A 20,765-nucleotide genomic window follows, 5' to 3' on the forward strand; every position below is an offset into this window, starting at 1 on the left:
TCACACTGGGGGCAGTGAAGAAAAATCCTGTGTAACAGGTTCTGCCCCAACTAAACTACAGCTAGAAACAGAGCTGTCCAAAGCTTCCACCTTCCTTCCAGCAATTCCACAATATCTTGTTCCATTTTATTCCAAAAAAGCATCGACTAACTTCCCCCCCCGCTACTTAACAACTGTTTCATTAGCAACACGCTGAAAAGTTATTCTTGTCGCAGTGTAGGATTACTGAACATTTCCAGTTTTTCTGCACGTCTGTTAAACTCTGCTGCCAACAGGATGAAGACTCTGACAAGACACAGTAATTTGTAACCCAGAACACTACAATCCAAGTCAAATGTATTAACAAGCAATAGCATTAGAATTTAAACACTCGTGGGCAGTGGGTTTGTCTGGGTAAGGGTAGTGGTTGTTGATTGGGCTTGTTGCTTCAAACAGGAAGCTTTGACAACTCAGCTTTTTTGGAATGGGGCAGGATTTAGTATGGCACCAGTCAATGAAAGAGTTGCTATGTGTGTGTGTGTCAGTGTTTGTGTGTGTCAGTGTTTGTGTGTGTATGTGTGTGCCAGTGTTTGTGTGTGTATGTCAGCGTGTGTATGTGTGTGCCACTGTTTGTGTGTGTGTGTGTGTCAGTGTTTATGTGCCTGTGTATCTGTGTGAGTGAGCGTGTGCATCTCTCTGTGCATGTGTCAGTGCTTGTGCGTGTGTGTCAGTGTTTGTGTGTGTGTGTGTGTCAGTGTTTGTATGTGTGTGTCAGTGTTTGTGCACCTCTGTATGAGTGTGGTTGTGTGTGTGTGTGCATCTCTATGTGTGTGTGTGCGTGCGTCTCTATGTGCGTGTGTCTGAGTGTGAGTATGTGTGTGAGTGTGAGTGAGTGTGAGTGTGAGTGTGAGTGTGAGTGTGAGTGTGAGTGTGTGTGTGTGTGTGTGTGTGTCTGTCCATCCTGTCATGTCCTCCAGATGGGTAATTACAGAAAACTGAAAGAACAATGGCCTTCTTCTCTGATTTAGGAACTCAGATGAAACTGGAACAGTTTCCACAGCATCAAATAAGTCAATCAGGAGAGGATTAAAACCCTGCAGATTAAAAACCGATAGATTCTTTATCGCACTGAAAATAACAAGCCCAATGGCATTGATCTATTTACAACCAAGCAACATAACTGCAATGTGAGGTTGCAAATACAGCCCTTTGTATCAGCAAATCTGTCGATTGCTGTTCCAGTAATGTTTATAAGGAGCAGAGATCTGAGCAGCATTGACAGTAAACGTCATACCTCGAAAACATTAACACTCACACCCACATTCACAGCAATACAGGAGGCACTTCAAAGTCGATACTCTGGAGCTGACGGTGGCTCAAACCTTGGTGCGCCCACGAGAGACCAGGCCCAAAAATAACAATTTCCAAACTGAATAGATGCCGTTGTGAAACCTGAATTGTTGTACCATCTTTTGATCAAGTATATTTATTTGATGCTGAAGCTATCTTATCTCACTCCAGTCAAGCATGCAAACTCAACAAGTGTGAAGTCATGCGCCAATGAAGAGTGTCTAAAAGTCATGTTAATTCCTCTGCAATGTCACAAATATGCTGGAACAATCGTCACCTTATTCAGGTTAGAGGGGAGTGGAGTTGAACATTTTTCACCCAGAGGGTGATGGAGGGTCTAGAACCTTCCGCCTATATGGGTGTTGGAGGCAGAAACCATCACTGCATTAAAAAAAAGGCACTTCTGGAGCCTGACCTACAGGGATATGGATCAAAAGCTGGGAGACCAAGTTTATATTATAGGCTCATGTCCCAGTGAGTAGGTATGAGTGAGTGGGCAGCATGGTGGCACAGTGGTTGGCACTGCTGCCTCACAGTGCAAGGGACCCGGGTTCAATTCCGGTCTTGGGTGACAGTCTGTGTGGAGTCTGCACGTTCTCCTCGTGTCGGCGTGGGTTTCCTCCGGGTGCTCCGGTTTCCTCCCATAGTCCAAAGATGTGCAGGCTAGGTGGAATGGCCATGCTAAATTACCCCTTTGTGTCTAAAGATGCGCAGGTTATGGGGATTAATGCGGTAAATATGTGGGGTTACGGGGATAGGGTCTAGGTGAGATGCTCTATCGGAATGTCGGTGCAGAGGTGGTGGGCTGAACGGCCTCCTTCTGCACTGTAGGGATTATGATTCCATAACATACCACATGGTGCAATGACTGAGTCACAGAGAGCTCTGGTTGTCCTCAGAAATTAGGGATGGTCAACTCCCCGAATCCAGTGACCCCTACTGCATGTGAGAATCAGAGTAAGATGCGCCCTGCGGCTGGCACTGATGGTACAGGATTGGATATGAAGGTTGCTCACCTTGGGTAGGTATTCGGGAGCTACTGCCACTACCCCATACCCTAGCACAAGACATCACAACAACAACTTGTATTTATACAGCACCCTACACATTGCAAAACAGCCCAAGGTGCCTCACAAGAGCATTATCAAAGTTTGCCACTTGGGCCACACGAGGAGATGCTCACACAGCTAGCTAAAAGCTTGGTCAAAGGGGTGGACTTTAATCAGTGCCTGAAAGATGGTCGAGAGAGGTGTAGGGAGAGAGTTCAGGAGCTTAGAGCAGAACTGCCAATGGTGGGGCGACTAAAATCAGAAATATGTAAGAGGCCGGAGTTGGGGAAGGACAGGGGTGCACAGCTGGAGAAGAATGCAGCTATGGGGAAAAGAGAGGCCACTTGAAAACAAGGAGGGAAAGTATAAAACTATAAAAATGAATGAGAAAAATAATGGAGATAGCCGGAGAGTGACTGCACATACATACTGTGTATCTCAGTATTCCTTACTACTTTTTTATAACACTGCGTACAATAATAATAAATAAAAGCAAATAGATTTCAGATCACAAAATCAGATACATTGACCCATTTGTGCTCACCATCTCAGGCTGAAGATTCAGACAGAGGCGCACTAAGCAGACAATAATCCAACAAAGGCAATATCTCACGATATTCTCCAACACGACCAGAATCAATCAAAGCATTGTTAATGATTTCATTCGATTCAATCGTAGCACTGGTTAGCAATAACACATCATATTCTCCAAACCATTACACAGCTCTGTTACAATCATATTTCTGTTAACGCTATCTCAGTAACCGATTATTTCGTAGAGTCATAGAGGTTCACAGCGTGGAAACAGGCCCTTCGGCCCAACTTGTCCATGCCTCCCTCTTTTTTTTAAGCCCCTAAACTAATCCCAATTTCTCACATTTGACCCATATCTCTCTATAGCCATCTTACCCATGTAACTGTCTTAATGCTTTTTAAAATACAAAATTGTACCTGCCTCTACTACTACCTCTGGCAGCTTGTTCCAGACACTCACCACCCTCTGTCTGAAAAAATTGCCCCTCTGGACCCTTTTGTATCTCTTCCCTCTCATCTTAAATCTATGCCCTCTAGTTTTAGACTCCCCTATATTTGGGAAAAGATGTTGACTATCGAGCTGATCTATACCCCTCATTATTTTATAGACCTCTATAAGGTCATCCCTCAGCCTTCTACGGTCCAGAGAAAAAAGTCCCAGTCTATCCAGCCTCTCCTTATAACTCACCATCAAGTCCCAGTAGCATCCTAGTAAATCTTTTCTGCACTCTTTCTAGTTTAATAATATCCTTTCTATAATAGGGTGACCAGAACTGTACACAGTATTCCAAGTATGTTGTGCGGTGGTGGGAAGGGAGGAAATTGTACCATGGTGGGGGTGGGGGGTACAGAGAGCCCCTGATACCTTGGTGGTGGAGGAGGGCTGGGGGGAGTTTAACATCAGTTCTGATTAGGGCACCCTATAAAGTTGGCACCCTGATCTCTGTGGAGCCGGCCTTGCTGGTCCTATCGGGCACTCTCCCTCCCCCTCACCCACCCCCCAAGACTGACAGCATAAACCACATGAACATCTGCACCACCCTCCACTGTACCATCGTGACATTTCCCACTTCATTGTTATCAAGTCAGTCATTTATAGCATTGTGGGATCTTCCTGTGCACAAAGTGGCTGTGGTCTTTCCTATATTACTCTGGTGATTATGCTCCAAAAGCGTGCGGCGTTGAAACGCCCTGACATCGGTACTAAGTACTGATTGGCTGTAAAGCACTTTGGGATGCCCTGGGGTTGTGAAAGGCACTAAATAAATGCAAGTCATAGAAACATAGGACTTAGGAGCAGGAGTAGGCCATTCGGCCTTCTGAGCCTGCTCCGCCATTCAATCAGATCGATGCTGATCTGATTGCAATCTCAGCTCCAATTTGCCATCTTCCCCCATAAACACTTGTCTTCCCCGTCTATCCAAACTCCGTCTAACTCAGCCTTCAATATATTCAAAGACCCACAGCATCCGTTACTCTCTGGGGGAGAGACCTCCACAGACTGATGACCCCCTGAGAGAAGAGATGTTTCCTCATCTCCATCTTAAACAGTGGACCTCTTGTTCTTAAGCTGTGTCCCCTGGTTCCAGACTCTCCCACAGTGTAAACATCCGCCCTGTAACCAGACTATCAAGCCCCCTCGGGACCTTATATTTTTCATTGGATCGTCTCTCATCCTTCTAAACTCCAACAGGGAAAGGCCTAACCTGCTTTCTTCATACGATAAGCCTCTCATCCCAGGAATGAGTCGATTGAGCCTTCACTGAACTGTAAACATCATTTTAAAACACTCTGAAGTCTTTCTTGAATTAAATCCAAGCTTGTTAAACTGAATGGTCCCAATTTTGAATGAGAATGGAGGGAATGGTTACTGATATGGTCGATGCTACAGATGTCCGTATGGGATGAGTTGTCACTTATACACATATGTCTACATCATACTTGCTTCTTGTTCCGATTGGAAAGGGAAATTGGGAGAGTGTAAAATGAGTGACTAATCCACTGGAAACCAGTTTTACATCAACCCGATGACCCCAAGGCTGAACAACACAGATTGTTGCTTCAATGTTGTTGCTGTTTGAAATGGGGATAGTTGTCTGGGGTTTTGGGTGACAGATTGTTCTAACCTTATAGATGCACCGGGGCTCTGTCCTCAGTACTGGTGGAAACTAGTGACTCATTAGTTCAAGAGCTTTGGATTAGTCAACAGCTTAGCACTGATCCGAGGGAGTTTCAACTCTGCACATTCAGATATCTCCATCCAAAGGTAACAAGTAATCCAAAGTGACTCTTTGGCTGGAATTTTACCTGTACACCTGCCCCGATTCCGGGGGCGGGCGAGGCTCGGAGAACGGCATTCTCCATTGGCCTTGGGTGGGATCGTATGAACCTCGGGTGGACATGCTGGTAAAATTCTGCCCTTTGTGATATTTAGCACACTGCTGGTACACAGTCAGGCAGTACACCTGACCCCTTCACCCTTCTCTCACAACCAATCTGAAGTCATCTCCATGTGCTTTCCCCTATCAATGGCACCAATCTAGGAAGGAAAACACACTGTCGTTGTTACAGAACAAGAGTTTCCGAGATATCTGCCTTGGGCAGGCTCCTCTAGCCTCAAGGGGAGCGTGAGTCCGGGTGCATTTACACTGGTGCAGAACAACTTTAACCGAACCAACTCCAGAGCAACCCCAGAGTGAGAATTCCTGGACATAAGAGCGCATTGGTGGTGGTGGGGGGGGGGGGGGGGGGGGTCACTGTAGTGGGTGGTGAGAGTGTCAAGGGGGGAAGGGTGGCCCCAATGTAAATGTAACTCCTCACTATCAAACAAACACACCACACAAATAGGGGGAAAACTGTTCAAAGGCCAGCAGATACAGCCACCCATGAATTATCCCAATTGGTGTTCTTTGATACACTGGCTCCAAGAAAACACTTCCCCTATTTCAAATCTAAAATTAAACAGGAACTACCGCCGTCATTGCCCACCTGAATTGCTTTACATGTGGGGTTAATTTTCCGTGGGGGCCGGCACGGTGACACAGTGGTTAGCACTGCTGCCTCACAGTGCCAGGGATCCAGGTTCAATTCTGGCCTTGGGTCACTGCCTGTGTGGAGTTTGCACTTTCTCCCCGTGTCTGCGTGGGTTTCCTCCCGGTGCTCCGGTTTCCTCCCACAGTTCAAAGATGTGCAGGTTAGGTTGATTGGCCATGCTAAATTGACCCAAGTGTCAGGGGGATTAGCAGGGTAAATATGCGGGGTTATGGGAATAGGGCCTGGGTAGGATTGTGGTTGGTGCAGACTCGATGGGCCAAATGGCCTCCTTCTGCACTGTAATGATTCTATGTGATTCTAGAAGGACATTAAAGCTATCAGAAAATCATGTTAGTTCACAATGTATTTGTAACAATAGACACCTCGTTATAACACACTGGAACGCCATTAAAGACAGGATAGAGAGTACAACAGAATCAAAATGTTCATTTCTGGCTAACTATGGCTCTTATAATGTGTTTCTTTTAGATTCTGCCACATTGTTACTTCAGCTTTCCTCCTCACTTCTCATTGCTAACTCTTTTATTCTCTCACACGGTGATTTTGCAGTGGGATAACTGAAATTATCTGCTACCTGTATTTTTATTGACTTAACATCGGCTACTTAGAGAGTGGGAAGAAGATCGCATAATTACCAGCACAGAGCAGATGGGCCAAATCTCGGACATTCTCTCTTCCACCTTCTTCCGTCAGGAAAAAGATACAAAAGTCTGAGGTCACGTACCAACCGACTCAAGAACAGCTTCTTCCCTGCTGCTGTCAGACGTTTGAATGGACCTACCTTGCGTTAAGTTGATCTTTCTCTACACCCTAGCTATGACTGTAACACTACATTCTGCACTCTCTCATTTCCTTCTCTATAAATGTTATGCTTTGTCTGTATAGCGCGCAAGAAACAATACTTTTCACTGTATACCAATATATGTGACAATAATAAATCAAATCAAATCAAAAGGGCCTGTTTCTGAGCTATACATTCGGTGTAATCCTGCACTCTGTAATCCGTGTCCACGTTATTCCATTTTTCCAACTGAGATTCCTGCTGCCATTTTTGATATTTCTACACTTTTCTTTTCCAATTCGTCAATGGTGACATCAAAATTGATTTGATTTGATTTATTATTGTCACATGTGTGAGTATTCAGTGAAAAGTATTGTTTACTGTGCATTATACAGACAAAGCATACTGTTCATAGAGAAGGAAATGAGAGAGTGCAGAATGTAGTGTTACAGTCATAGCTAGGGTGTAGAGAAAGATCAACTTAATGCGAGGTAAGTCCATTCAAAAGTCTGACAGCAGCAGGGAAGAAGCTGTTCTTGCATCGTTTGGTACGTGACCTCAGACTTTTGTATCTTTTGTAAATAACGTACAAAATAATTTTGTACAAAATGATTTCGTAAATAATGTCCCACATCCCATAAATCAAATATGTGTGCCATGTACAGATATGTATGAACACGCAAACAAGCTTGAGCAGGCAGGGTTGAACATGAGAGAGACATGTGGTACCAAAAAGCTGGCTACTGATTGTTAAGCTTGGCTGTGCTGCCACAGGTGATAGGAATTGGGAAAACCGTGACAGAAGGTAGTGGGCAGAGAGTCTGTCGAAGCGTTCACGTGTTAACATCAGCCTTTGTCTCACACAGTTGCCCCAGAGCATCACAATGGGCCAGATTTTGTCGTCTCAATTGTTGCTTAAAATACCTTTGCATGAGGAAGAATTTTTCATCAAAATCTACCTGACTTTGCTGGTGCTTCTTCAGTTTAAGTTTATGTATTAGTGTCACAAGTAGGCTTACATTAACACTGCAATGAAGTTACTGTGAAAATCCCCTAGTCGCCACATTCCGGCGCCTGTTCGGGCCAATGCACCTAACCAGCACGTCTTTCGGACTGTGGAAGGAAACCGGAGCGCCCGGAGGAAACCCATGCAGACACGGGGAGAATGTGCAAACTCCACACAGACGGTAACCCGAGGCCGGAATCGAACCCGGGTCTCTGGCGCTGTGAGGCAGCAGTGCTAACCACTGTGTCACCATGCCACTCCACTGAGGAGATGTGACAAGATTAGTGAAGGAACCCAGCGTGTAGAGCGTAACAACAGGATGCAAAAAGAAATGGAACGCAGTTCTGAAGACGTCCAATTGGAATTGAGACGTTAACCCTGTTTCCCTCCCCACAGACGCTGCCAGGACTGCTGAGACGGTCCAGCACTGTCTGTCTTTATTTCAGATTTGCAGCATCTGCAGTATTTTGCTTTTGTTCCTTGATGTTTTTGCCTGTGTAACACGCCTGAAGTGACTTTTAAAGATCTTGAAACATTTGTAACCTTTTGACAACATTTATCCGATCACTTGACGTCTCAATGTAAGGGATTCTTTAGCAAGGTGGGAGGTGACTTTTTAAAAAATATTATCTGAGGTATATTCTTCATTTGCTTATTAGTGTCACAAGCTTATATTAACACTGCAATGAAGTTACTGTGAAAATCCCCTCGTCTCCACACTCGGGCGCCTATTCGGGAGAATTTAGCATGGCCCAATGCACCCTAACCAGCACGTCTTTCACACTGCGGGAGGAAACCGGAGCACCCGGAGGAAACCCACGCAGAGATGGGGAGAACATGCAGACTCCACACAGGCAGTAACCCAAGCCGGTACGGTGGCACAGTGGGTTAGCACTGCTGCCTCACAGCGCCAGTGACTCGGGTTCGATTCTCAGCTTGGGTCACTGCCTGTGTGGAGTTTGCACGTTCTCCCCGTGTCTGCGTGGGTTTCCTCCGGGTGCTCCGGTTTCCTCCCGCAGTGTGAAAGACGCGCTGATTAGGTGCATTGAACCGAACAGGTGCCGGAGTGTGGCGACTAGGGGAATTTCTCGGTAACTTCATTGCAGTGTTAATGTAAGCCTACTTGTGATTAATAAATAAACTTTAAGCCGGGAATCGAACCTGGGTCCCTGGCGCTGTGAGGCAGCAGTGCCAACCACTGTGCCACTGTAAGATGACTTCAAAATAACTGAGATATCCTCAGAGCTGCATGGAGTTTAGATTTGGAAGTGTGCAAAAGTCCAAGCCTGCGTAGGTTAAACCGACAATTCAACTTAGCATCAACATGATATTTGCATATTTCATCAGAAAATATGCATGCCTTGAGTTCAACGTGACACTAATAGGACTACAGCACCATTACAAAACAACTATTTACTACACCATTGGTTATAATGAATGACTAACAGCCTAGCGTTTTACATTCTCTCACCCACACATTTGAAGCCAATGCTACATACTTTAGATGTTCTGAAACGACTGGATGTACATGTGCAGCACAGCGATAATAGAAGTTTACTAACTGGATTAATATTTTGTTATTTTGCTTCATCGGTTAACCCACACGTGCAATTTTATAACAGCTTTTGTGGGACCTCAATGTTATCTCTCCAGCATTTCAGAACTTGCTCGTGGGTGGCAGCAGTTAACACACATGGTACAATAAACTTTTATTCCGTTTTTACAAGGCTCCGGGGTCCACAGAGAAAGGGGCTGTGTGTACATCGCCGTTTACCTTCACTGTCAAAGGAAAACAGCGACAGACTTTGCGCATCAGAACTGGAAGGTCGCAGTCAGACGAAGCTGCTCTCGGATGCTGGTGACCTCTTTCGTGTCCAAGACACTGACTTCATCATCATCATAGACCCCAAATATCCCATTACTTAACAATAGCGCCATACATTCTGCACAATTGTTGCGCGCACTCCCAGTGCTATTTTCAGTTTGTTTGGTATGACTACAGAGATCGTTACGAACAACGGTCTGCAATTTCTTGGTGAGCTATTTCAGGATACAAAGATTCGTTCGGAACCAAGGTGCCATGAAATCATTACACACAAAGTCACAATGGTGAGGCATAACCGAGGACACGTCAGATTCATTCCAGCTCCTTAACCACTGAGCATTCCCACTGCATCGAGGACCAGATCCTGACTGAAACCAGGAACTACTTCCAAGAATGACATTCCCACTGATCGCTGAGAGCAATTAAAGAAACCTCCAGACAAGGTTACCATTGCAAGATCTGGGTGTGCCAGCAGATTATCTTTTCACTTTACCAGTTCTACGTACTTCGTGAATGGTCACTAAAAGTTTATTTATTTATTAGTGTCACAAGTAGGCTTATATTAACACTGCAATGAAGTTACTGTGAAAATCCTCGAGTCGCCGCATTCTGGCGCCTGTTCAGTTACAACTGAGGGAGAATTTAGCATTGCCAATGCACCCTAACCAGCACGTCTTACAGACTGTGGGAGGAAACGGGAGCACCCGGAGGAAACCCACGCAGACACGGGGAGAATGTGCAAACTCCGCACAGACAGTGACCCAAGCCAGGAATCAAACCCGGGTCCCTGGCGCTGTGAGGCAGCAGTGCTAACCACTGTGCCACCGTGCTATAACTAATCATGAACATGCATTGTAAATTCTTTTGAAGGGAGGAAAGTTTCTTTTAAAAGAGATGGGGTGTTGCAATATGCCTTTGAAGGGATAGCAACATGATATCACTACAAGGGAAATGTGTCATGTGATCCAGTCTTAGTTTCAATTTTGGTTGTAAGCAGAGCACACACACACACACAGCTCTGATGTCTTCAAGCTTTCTAACTCAATTGCATAAGCCAAGGCAAGCTTATGCAATTTGAGCGCATGATTTAACCCTTTAAGCTCCAGTGTCATTTGGGGATCTGACATTAAGGGGCTAATTTTCCCGTTCCGCCCACCATGGGAATCGTAGCGGGTGAAGGGCAGACCATGGATAGGTCCGTTGACCTCAGGCAGAATTTTCCAGTTTTGGGGCGAACATGGCTGGAAAACCCCACCCCATTTCTCCTCCGCTGACACCATATCCTTCCTGAGGTTTGGACCCCAGGAGTCAGGCCAAGACTCTGTCCGTTTGAATCATTTCCTTCTCTCCTTTGTATTCAGACCTCTTTCAGATAAAGACCAACATTCAATTAACTAGACTTCTTGATTACTTTTGGCACTTCTCCCCTAGTTTTAGTGATTTCAATATTTGGACATGTAAATGCCTCGATCCTTCAAAGCTTCTAATCTCCCACTATGAAGAAAATATTCTGATTGGTTTTTTTTCTTGGTTACAAAGGCAATATTATAACACTCGGCCATATTGGACTCCATTTGTCGCAGTGTTATCAACTCACTCTGAAAACCCGAACATACAATTTTCTTTTCCTTCCCTCAAGTCAGTGATACAGAGAAACTAGAAGCAGGAGGAGGCCCATCGGCCCTTCGAGCCTGCTCTACATTCATTTTGATCATGGCTGATCATCATGCTCAATATCCTGATCCCCCTTTCCTCCCATATCCCTTGATCCCTTTAGCCCCAAGAGCGAAATCTAATTTCTTCTTGAAATCACACAATGTTTTGGCCTCAACTACATTCTGTGGTAGTGAATTCCACACATTCACCACCCTCTGGGTGAAGAAATTTCTCCTCATCTCAGTCCTAAAATGTTTACCCTTTATCCTCGAACTATGACTCCGAGTTCATAGAATAGAATCATAGAATCCCTACAGTGCAGAAGGAGGCCATTCAGCCCATCGAGTCTGCACCAACAACAATCCTACCCAGGCCCCATCCCTGTAACCCCACATTTTTACACTGCTAATCCTTCTGACCTACACATCCTGGGACACTAAGGAGCAATTTAGCATGGCCAATGCACCGAACTCATACATCTTTGGACTGTGGGAGGAAGCCGGAGCACCCAGGGGAAACCCACACAGACACAGGGAGAATGTGCAAACTCCGCACAGACAGTGTCCCAGGACCAGAATCGAACCCGGGTCCCTGGCACTGTGAGGCAGCAGTGTTAACCACTGTTTTTGAAGTTTCCTTGCTTTTCCTAAGTAAACATGTTGAATTCTACTTTCTGTACTTGTTGCCAGAAATGTAGTCAGGAACATGCATTCATTCATCTATGGAACACTCCTGCCCAATAAAGAGGAGGTGAATATGTTTCTGGGATCTTTTTTGGTGAGGGCGAATGAGAGTTGGGATTTTTTTTATTGTGGATATATCAATGTTCCTTCCCAACTCTCGATTTTTCTGAGCATCTGAGCATTTGAGCATTTCAAGTTCTAAAATCATGTCCAATTTGTAGCGTAGCTGTTTCTTGAAGATAGCTTTCCCATGCTCCATCTTCCTTTTGAGGTGTCCAGATCACCAAAAACCTGTCCTGGTCCCCCCCATGCCGACACTATAGTTAAGAAAGCCCACCAACACCTCTACTTTCTCAGGAGACTCAGAAAATTTGGCATGTCAGCTACGACTCTCACCAACTTTTACAGGTGCACCATAGAAAGCATTCTTTCCAGATGTGTCACAACTTGGTATGGCTCCTGCTCTGTCCAGGACCACAAGAAACTATGAAAGGTCATGAATGTAGCTCAATCCATCACGCAAACCAGCCTCCCATCCATTGACTCTGTCTACACTTCCCACTGCCTTGGAAAAGCAGCCAGCATAATTAAGGACCCCACGCACCCCGGACATTCTCTCTTCCACCTTCTTCCATCGGGAAAAAGATGCAGAAGTCTGAGGTCACGTACCAACCGACTCAAGTACAGCTTCTTCCCTGCTGCTCAGACTTTTGAATGGACCTACCTCGCATTAAGTTGATCTTTCTCTACACCCTAGCTATGACTGTAACACTACACTCTGCACTCTCATGTTTCCTTCTCTAAGAACGGTATGCTTTGTCTGTATAGTGCGCAAGAAACAATACTTTTCACTGTATGTTAATACATGTAACAATAATAAATCAAATCAAATGAAATCAAATTAAAGATGCGTGCGCCTCAACTCCTTGTTTTACCCTACAATTTCCTCCTTTCCGAGGAAAATATGAAAAAGAAAAACCACGTCATCAGTGAGAATGGTGATTTAAAAACCTCTACCTACCCATAGTGCAACTTAAAAAGTGCAAAGAACATCTTAAAACTATGTACAGCAGCTCGAATGTCATTTATTCAGTCCAGTTTCTAATCCATAAAACCACACCAACGTACAGCGTGTACATTAGATTACATAGAATATGAAACACAGAAACAGGTGTTGTGAAGTTGGGTTTATGAAGTGTGGTCCCTTTAAAAGCTGATTTTGTGTTCTGTGTTTGAATGTTAAAAATACAGGGTACACAGGGTACACAGATTGCAACATTTGTAACTAGGACCAAGCATCAAGGTTGCCTTGGTAACAGGCTTTGCAGGCTTTTGCATGTTGATCGCCTATCAGTTTAAAGAAGATACTCAGCAATCAGGAACCTATAAAATTTGAACTTTCTGTTGTTGACACTATCAGACCAATCCTGGGGTAGGCAAATTGATAGCTCATCAGAGATATAAAAGTAGGAACTCAACTGCCTGCCTTCAGTTCAGTTAGTTCAGTTCAGTGGAGTGGAACTGAAAAGCTGCCACCTCTCAACATGTAGAGAGGGCAAGAGCGTCTCTCTGCCAGCTTAAAATATCTCTTCAGAGAAATCTCCATCTATCTACCAGAAGGGTACCAAATCAGAAAGAGTTTATCCACAGCAACATTGACAAAAGAACTCCAAAGGTTTTTCCAAAGCCACAAAACCTGTTTGTATAATTTCTTTGAGAGTGACTAAGTTAGAATTATTATTTTTTGGTGATGAATGATCCTTGTATTTATTTGAACAGCATTCCAGTTAAACCTTACTTTAATCAATATGTTACTTGTTGAGTTAAAGCTCCCGGTTGGTTAAATAAATAAGTTGTTAATTATTCACTTAAAATGAGTGTCAGGTCTTTATAACCATTCGGCCCCCAATTAGTCCATGCTGGTTCTTATGCTCCACCACAGCTTTTTCACATCTTCACATTTAAATCTATCACCGTCACCATCTCTTCCTTTCTCCCTCATACGCTTTTCTAGTTTTCCCTTAGATACATCTCTATAATTTGCTTCAACCACTTTCTGTAGTCGCTAATTCCATGTTCTTACCACTCTTTGGTTGAAGAGGCTTTTTCTGAATTCCCGATTGGATTTCTTTGTGATAGTCTATATAACCTGTCGTTATGCTCTTCCCAACGAGAGGAAACATGCCCCCATGTGTCCACTCTATCTCACTGAAACTTACAGAATACTGAAAGGCCTGGATAGAGTGGACGTGGGGAAGATGTTTCCATTAGTGGGAGAGACTCGGATCCGAGGGGCACAGCCTCAGGGTAAAGGGACGACCCTTTAGAACAGAGATGATGAGGAATTTCTTCAGCCAGAGGGTGGGGAATTTGTGGAACTTATTGCCACAGAAGGCTGTGGAGGCCGGGTCATTGAGTGTATTTAATACGGAGATAGATAGGTTCTTGATTGGTAAGGGGATCAAAGGTTACGGGGAAAAGGCTGGAGAATGAAGGTTGAGAAACTTATCAGCCATGATTGAATGGCGGACCAGACTCGATGGGCCAAATGGCCTAATTCTGCCCCCTTATCTTATGGTCTATCAAAGCTTTTTATAATTAGGTCAGCCCTCAGCCTTTTTTTTCAAGCGAGAAGAGATGCAGCCCATCAACCCTTTTCTGATATATATTCCTGGTATCATCCTTGTAAATCTTCCATGGTCCAACCCCAGTGCCTCCATGTCCTTTTCATACATAATAAGGCAACCGGAACTGCGTTCAATAACTCAAATTCTGCTCTGACCAAGTTTCAATACAGCTTTAGCCTAACTTTCCGACTTCCCAAATTCTATCCCTCTGGAAATAAAGCCTTGGGTTTGTTTCCTTATGGCCTTGCGTAGCTATTGCTCAACACTTAGTGACTGTGGTCTGAAGAACATTGACAGACAGGGGAAAGTGTCCACCAAATGAAGCCAATCAGTAGACAATTGGGTGGGTTGCAAAGTAGGTGTGCAACCCCCCCCCCCGCCCTGCCCACTGCCCATGTGCTCCATCCAGGTGACTCTTCCATCAAATAAATCTCCCCCCCCAACCCACTCCAGCCCCACCCCACTCCAGCCCCACCCCACTCCAGCCCCACCCCACTCCAGCCCCACCCCATTATCTATAAATCCACCCACATCTCAAGGTGTATCAATTTATGTTTCACTTACTGTGAGGTGTTGGAATAACCACGCTCGCATGATGTTTGTGGCTACTTTTGGGAAGATCCCTCGTTTTTTCTGACGTTTTTTATCCTTGTCTGGATCATCGTCATCTCCTGTGCTTGGTGAAGCTACACTGTTGTCCAAGCCATCACCTGTCAGTACATTAAAGATGCAGTTTTAAGGCACTCTTCTCTGGTCATTTAAGACTTTTGTATAGCTTCTTTAGGTTGCACAACACAGAATCCCTACAGTACAGAAGGAGGCCATTTGGCCCATCTAGTCTGTACCAACCACAATCCCACCCAGGCCCTATTCCCGTAACCCCACACATTTACCCTGCTAGTTCCCCTGACACTGGAGTCAATTTAGCATGGCCAATCCACCTAACCCACACATCTTTGGACTGTGGGAGGAAACCGGAGCACCCGGAGGAATCCCACGCAGATACGGGGAGAACGTGCAAACTCTGCACAGACAGTGACCCGGGGCCGGAATTGAACCCGGGTCCCTGGCAGGTTGTGAGGCAGCAGTGCTAACCACTGTGCCATCATACAATCGGGAGTTTTTAAAATTTTGTTAAATGTCAGTGTTTTCCAGGCATTTAGGGTACAGGTAATTTAATCTTTTGGTGAAAGTCTTGTGATCTCAAATGATTAGAGACATCAAAATAAATTGTTGATCGTATCCCAGCACTGGGACACGAGTGCAGTCTTGTTTGTAAAGCCACACTGAATGATAGCTGATTTCTACCTAAGCTCCTACAACCGTACAGTGCAGTATTCTGCTCTATATGATAAGCACCACTGACCCCACAAACCACACCCCCCACCCCCTCCAAGATACATGACCGATTATCTTGAACTTTGAATTGGAGGAAAAAGTCACAACAGAGACCGCTTTCCAACAAACCCCACCCCTCACCTTCACCCACCCTGGAAACTCTGTCTCTCATTATTTATTTATTTTTTTCTTAAGTTTTAAGTTTATTTATTAGTATCACAAGTGGGCTTACTTTAACACTGCAGTGAAGTCACTGTGAAAATCCCCTAGTCGCCACATTCCGTTCCTGTTCGGGTTACACTGAGGGAGAATTTAGCACGGCCAATGCACCGAACCAGCACGTCTTTCAGACTGTGGGAGGAAACCGGAGCACCCGGAGGAAACCCACGCAGACACGGGGAGAACGTGCAGTATCCGCACAGGCAGTGACCCAAGCCGGGAATAGAACCCGGGTCTCTGGCGCTGTGAGGCAGCTGTGCTAACCACCATGCCGATCTTGTGACTCTAATAAATAAACTTAACTTATTTTTAATAAAATGAGGAGGCCAGCGTGCATTATCTATGCCCCTGCTCTTATTTAAACACAAGGAAATGGTCAGATCCAACAACAGGGTGGGAAACAGCTGGACTGGCCAGTGATTCAGCTTGTCTTGGACTTGTAGAATCCACCCCCCCTCCCGCCGCCTCAATGCCCCATTGCCAGACAGGGACGGAGAGGAAAATAACATTTCAGGCACAGATGCAAACCATCTGCCTGTGCTTACACTAGCCACAAAACACACAGTTTGCTTGGCACTAATAGCTTCAATGCCCATGCCAAGATGAAGGAATTGGGACCAATATTACCCTCACCTGAATTTCCAAGCTGCAGTTTACCTCGGTGCTGCGCACACTGCACAGACTGTACAGCCACACACATATAAGCACAATTAACAATGCAACATTTGTAATTCCTACGTAGCTGAGTGGCTAAGGATCCCACCTGTAGTGTGGGAATCAGGTACAAGTCATTAACACTTTGACTATTGCAAAGGTACTTGCCACACAGCCCCAAGTTCCCTTTTAAACTCTACAATTAAAGTTATGTTGGGGGCGGGGGGAAGGTGTTGATTTTTCAGTCCCCTATCGACGTATCGATGCTGCTTCAGTGCAGAGGAAAATTAACACTGTTAACACTCTTTCATACATTATGCTAAGTTTACAGTGCTAATGGACTGTACAATGCAGCACGGTGGCACAGTGGTTAGCACGGCTGCCTCACAGCGCCAGGGACCCGGGTCCGATTCCCAGCTTGGGTCACTGTCTGTGTGGAGTCTGCACGTCCTCCCCGTGCCTGCGTGGGTTTCCTCCGGGTGCTCCGATTTCCTCCCACAGTCCCAAAGACGGGCTGGTTAGATGCATTGGCCATGCTAAATTCTCCCTCAGTGTACCCGAACGGGCGCTGGAGTGTGGAGACTAGGGGATTTTCACCGTAACTTCATTGCAGTGTTAATGTAAGCTTGTGACAATAATAAATGAACTTTATAAGTTCATTTATTATTGTCACAAGCTTACATTAACTTGTCATTAGCGGCACGGTAGCACAGTGGTTAGCACTGCTGCTTCACAGCTCCAGGGTCCCGGGTTCAATTCCCGGCTCGGGTCACTGTCTGTGTGGAGTTTGCACATTCTCCTCGTGTCTGCGTGGGTTTCCTCCGGGTGCTCCGGTTTCCTTCCAAAGATGTGCGGGTTAGGTTGATTGGCCAGGTTAAAAATTGCCCCTTAGAGTCCTGGGATGCGTAGGTTAGAGGGATTAGTGGGTAAAATATGTGGGGATAGGGCCTGGGTGGGATTGTGGTCGGTGCAGACTCGATGGGCCGAATGGCCTCCTTCTGCACTGTAGGGTTTCTATGATGATAACTTTTACTAAACGCTGGCCTCCCGATTCTCAGACCAGTGGGCTGGAAAGTGTCTGTGCTCTGCAGACGGTTAGGAACCCTATTTAAATGCTTTGAGTTTGGACAGTCACAGATGTGTTCTCTGTGGATAGAGATTCACAGCACAGGGCCTGACCATCATCTCAGTACAAATTGACAAAATTGTGCAAAGGCCAGACAGGGTGAGAAGTGAAAATCCCATGCTGGTGCAGTAGGGGGTGCCATTTTGAGGCAAAGGTTAGGTCCCAGTATGGAGGGCTGCACAATGGAACTGACCTATATATTATATTCTGACTTAAGCTTACATGAGGCAAAGTGAACTATGTTTCATTTCTGCAGCACTATGCGTACAGTCTTGGAGAAGACGACCATTAAGACGCGCGGCAAACACCAAAATGCAAATTAAGTTGCAAAACGAACATAGGCCTGAAGGTGCTCAAATGTTATAGCTGGAATTACACTTTCATTTAGCAGGCAAGGACAAAAGAAAAATACACCCTCTCGCTTCATTAATAACGCATAGTGCATGTTGTAGTACTGTCATTGAGTTTGAGGTGAATGCTGGGGGTTTCCTGTTGTAAGGCAAAGCAATTTATTCCATCCCATTATAATTTATTAAAGAAATTTGACGAGAAGAACACATCAACAGCTGTTTGATTCTGAATATAAATACTGCAAACATTAGATTATCCACCGCAACCAAAAATGAGGGTCGTGGGGACCGCTTATTGATTTAAAAATCTGCAACAGCTTCCAATCTAATGAGGTGCACTTCCCACCTTAATATCTCGGCATCAACACTCCTCTTTACATATAACTTTCCATTTGTGCCACACAAAAAAAGCCTTCAAATTCATTTACTGGTAATGCCCCACTGCCTCACTAGAGGAGAATTCATTGATAATTTATGGAAATATCTACTATAATCCAGAGATGACTTTTTCAGCTTTGCGCATCAATAGAATAATCAAGGCTTTAAAACAGCCTTTGCTTCCCATTACCTAAGGCAAAAGGACCCCTGAAAGCATGCCTTTAGGGCACCTGAATTATACACACCATTAGGAGAGGGGAAGGCTTTCTGCATTCCATATAAAACACTCACCAGTACTTTTCCTGTTTCTCTCATGTAGCAAAAGCACCCACACTGGAAACAGAAATTTTAAGTAAAGACTTATGTACGTACAACGGCGAAGCTTTCAAGTGGAGACTCTACCCCTCAATCAGTCTGGAGAGGGAGGCTTACCCCAAAATAACAGGTTTCTGTTACATCATTATCTCCAGCCCAAAAAAAAATATATAGCTCCAGCTCTCGAGTTCTCCCTACTGTTTCTTAGGCGAATTGAGACGCTTTCGCTTTGGTTTTGGGAGGGGTCGTTACACCGCCGCTGGCTTGTAATCTAAGACAAGATTCTCATCAGGAACAAATGCTTCCAATCTGCCGCAAAATCGGGTTGAGATCAGGGGGATGCCTCAGAAAAATAAACAGAAGCTCCAAGTTAGTTCCTCCGGATTGAGTTGGAGACTTGGGGGTGTTGACCCACTGGATGCCAAAGGAAAGCATTGTGCTCTTACTCACATTTCTCCTCCGTTTCTTTCCTCAAACACATTTTTTTCCCCCACTGATTTCTTTTCTAACTTTGCTGCCGTCCTGACCTCTGAGAGTCAAAACCTTGGAGAAAACTCGGCAGCATCAATTTTATTGGCATTCCCATTTTCGCTGTAATTTGATAGGATTTCTGTGAGGTCTGGGGCTAATTTCTTTCTCTCTCTCTCTCTCCAGTGAGCTTGCTCACAGACAACCATATGGTAGCGGCTATGGGCCACATTTGCAAAATATCAGCACTGACTTCATTTCTAGCTCTGACTTCTGCTGCCCGCGAAGGCAAATTATGAAGGGAAAACTGAAAAGGTGGAAATAATCATAAAAATGATGCGAGTTGATAAACAAGCTTACAGCCTCATTAGTACGGCAGGAGGCTGCGCTGGGTGCTTTATGCTCGTTTTCCTGATGCCACAAGGAAATGCCACGGGGCAACTTTTGCCAACTGCTAACAGTTTCTGACAGATTCTTAGCAACTAGTGTGAGCTGTGTTGCGGCTTTCGCTAGTGACAGGAACTGAAAATGTCATATCATCTGCCCATGTGTCACGGACTCCATGTGGCAATTAAGCAGCAGACCAGTGAGTGGGGCGGCCAGAGGCGTTCTTCAATCGCCTCTGGCTATTTGGGGAGGGGGTGGGGGTGGTGCAGAGAGCCTGCACACAGGCCTCGCAGTCACTCCACACATGTGCAGCACACTTAAGTCAGCCGTCGTGTGAGCGTTCCTACTGTCTTAGCGCTGATGAGTTTGATCCATTCAAATGGTCTGTAACCTCCCTTGCCCATCTCTCTAGGCATGGCGTGACATTATCAGATGAATTTAGGGTAATCTCTTTTGATACGATTGTTTGGAAATGCCACTTTAATTGCCGATACCTGGCTCTGCATAAATGGCATATTTCGAGTCGAGGTGCAAGCTGTCTTTGTGCTTATCTCAATTTAGTCAAAATACGATCTGAAATCAGTCAAGCTGACATACTGCTGCTCTACAGCTTCAAGCACCAGAGGGGGAAAAAAAAAGCACGACAACTAGGCTTTAGTTAAGAATACCGTGGGATCTGTAGCAAGCTTTGCTGAATGTGGCTCTCAATTCAATTTTCTAGTAATGAAGAGCATGAACTGTAAGTCAAAACTGTCAAACCTTTCATCACAGTCGCCTGCCCTTTGAAATATTTTTTTTAGAATTGTTTTTACAAAATTTTATAGGCCATGGTCTGGTGAAAGAGGCCAGTCAGCAGAGAAAGGAATTTGTATTTCAATTCAACCATGGGCAATTTCTTGTAAGGTCTGCGCCTATCCCCATGGAGGAGAGCAGGTGACCTGTGGCAGCTCTTAGCCTGTTGGATTGCTCAGATTTCAAACACCCAC

The 20,765-nt window shown here is 45.1% G+C and overlaps 1 protein-coding gene across 4 annotated transcripts in view; it reads right to left on the reverse strand.

The window, feature by feature from the left end:
* Positions 1-20,765, reverse strand: part of LOC144504689 (homeobox protein Meis1) — a 246,016-nt gene that overhangs the window by 146,441 nt on the left and 78,810 nt on the right. For all 4 annotated transcript variants that reach the window (XM_078230406.1, XM_078230405.1, XM_078230403.1 and 1 more), the window contains exon 8: positions 15,109-15,254. In XM_078230406.1, the coding sequence (XP_078086532.1) occupies positions 15,109-15,254 (146 nt within the window). The remainder of the gene's footprint in view (positions 1-15,108; positions 15,255-20,765) is intronic.

This window comes from Mustelus asterias, chromosome 15, assembly GCF_964213995.1.
Source record: "Mustelus asterias chromosome 15, sMusAst1.hap1.1, whole genome shotgun sequence".
Taxonomy (NCBI): domain Eukaryota; kingdom Metazoa; phylum Chordata; class Chondrichthyes; order Carcharhiniformes; family Triakidae; genus Mustelus; species Mustelus asterias.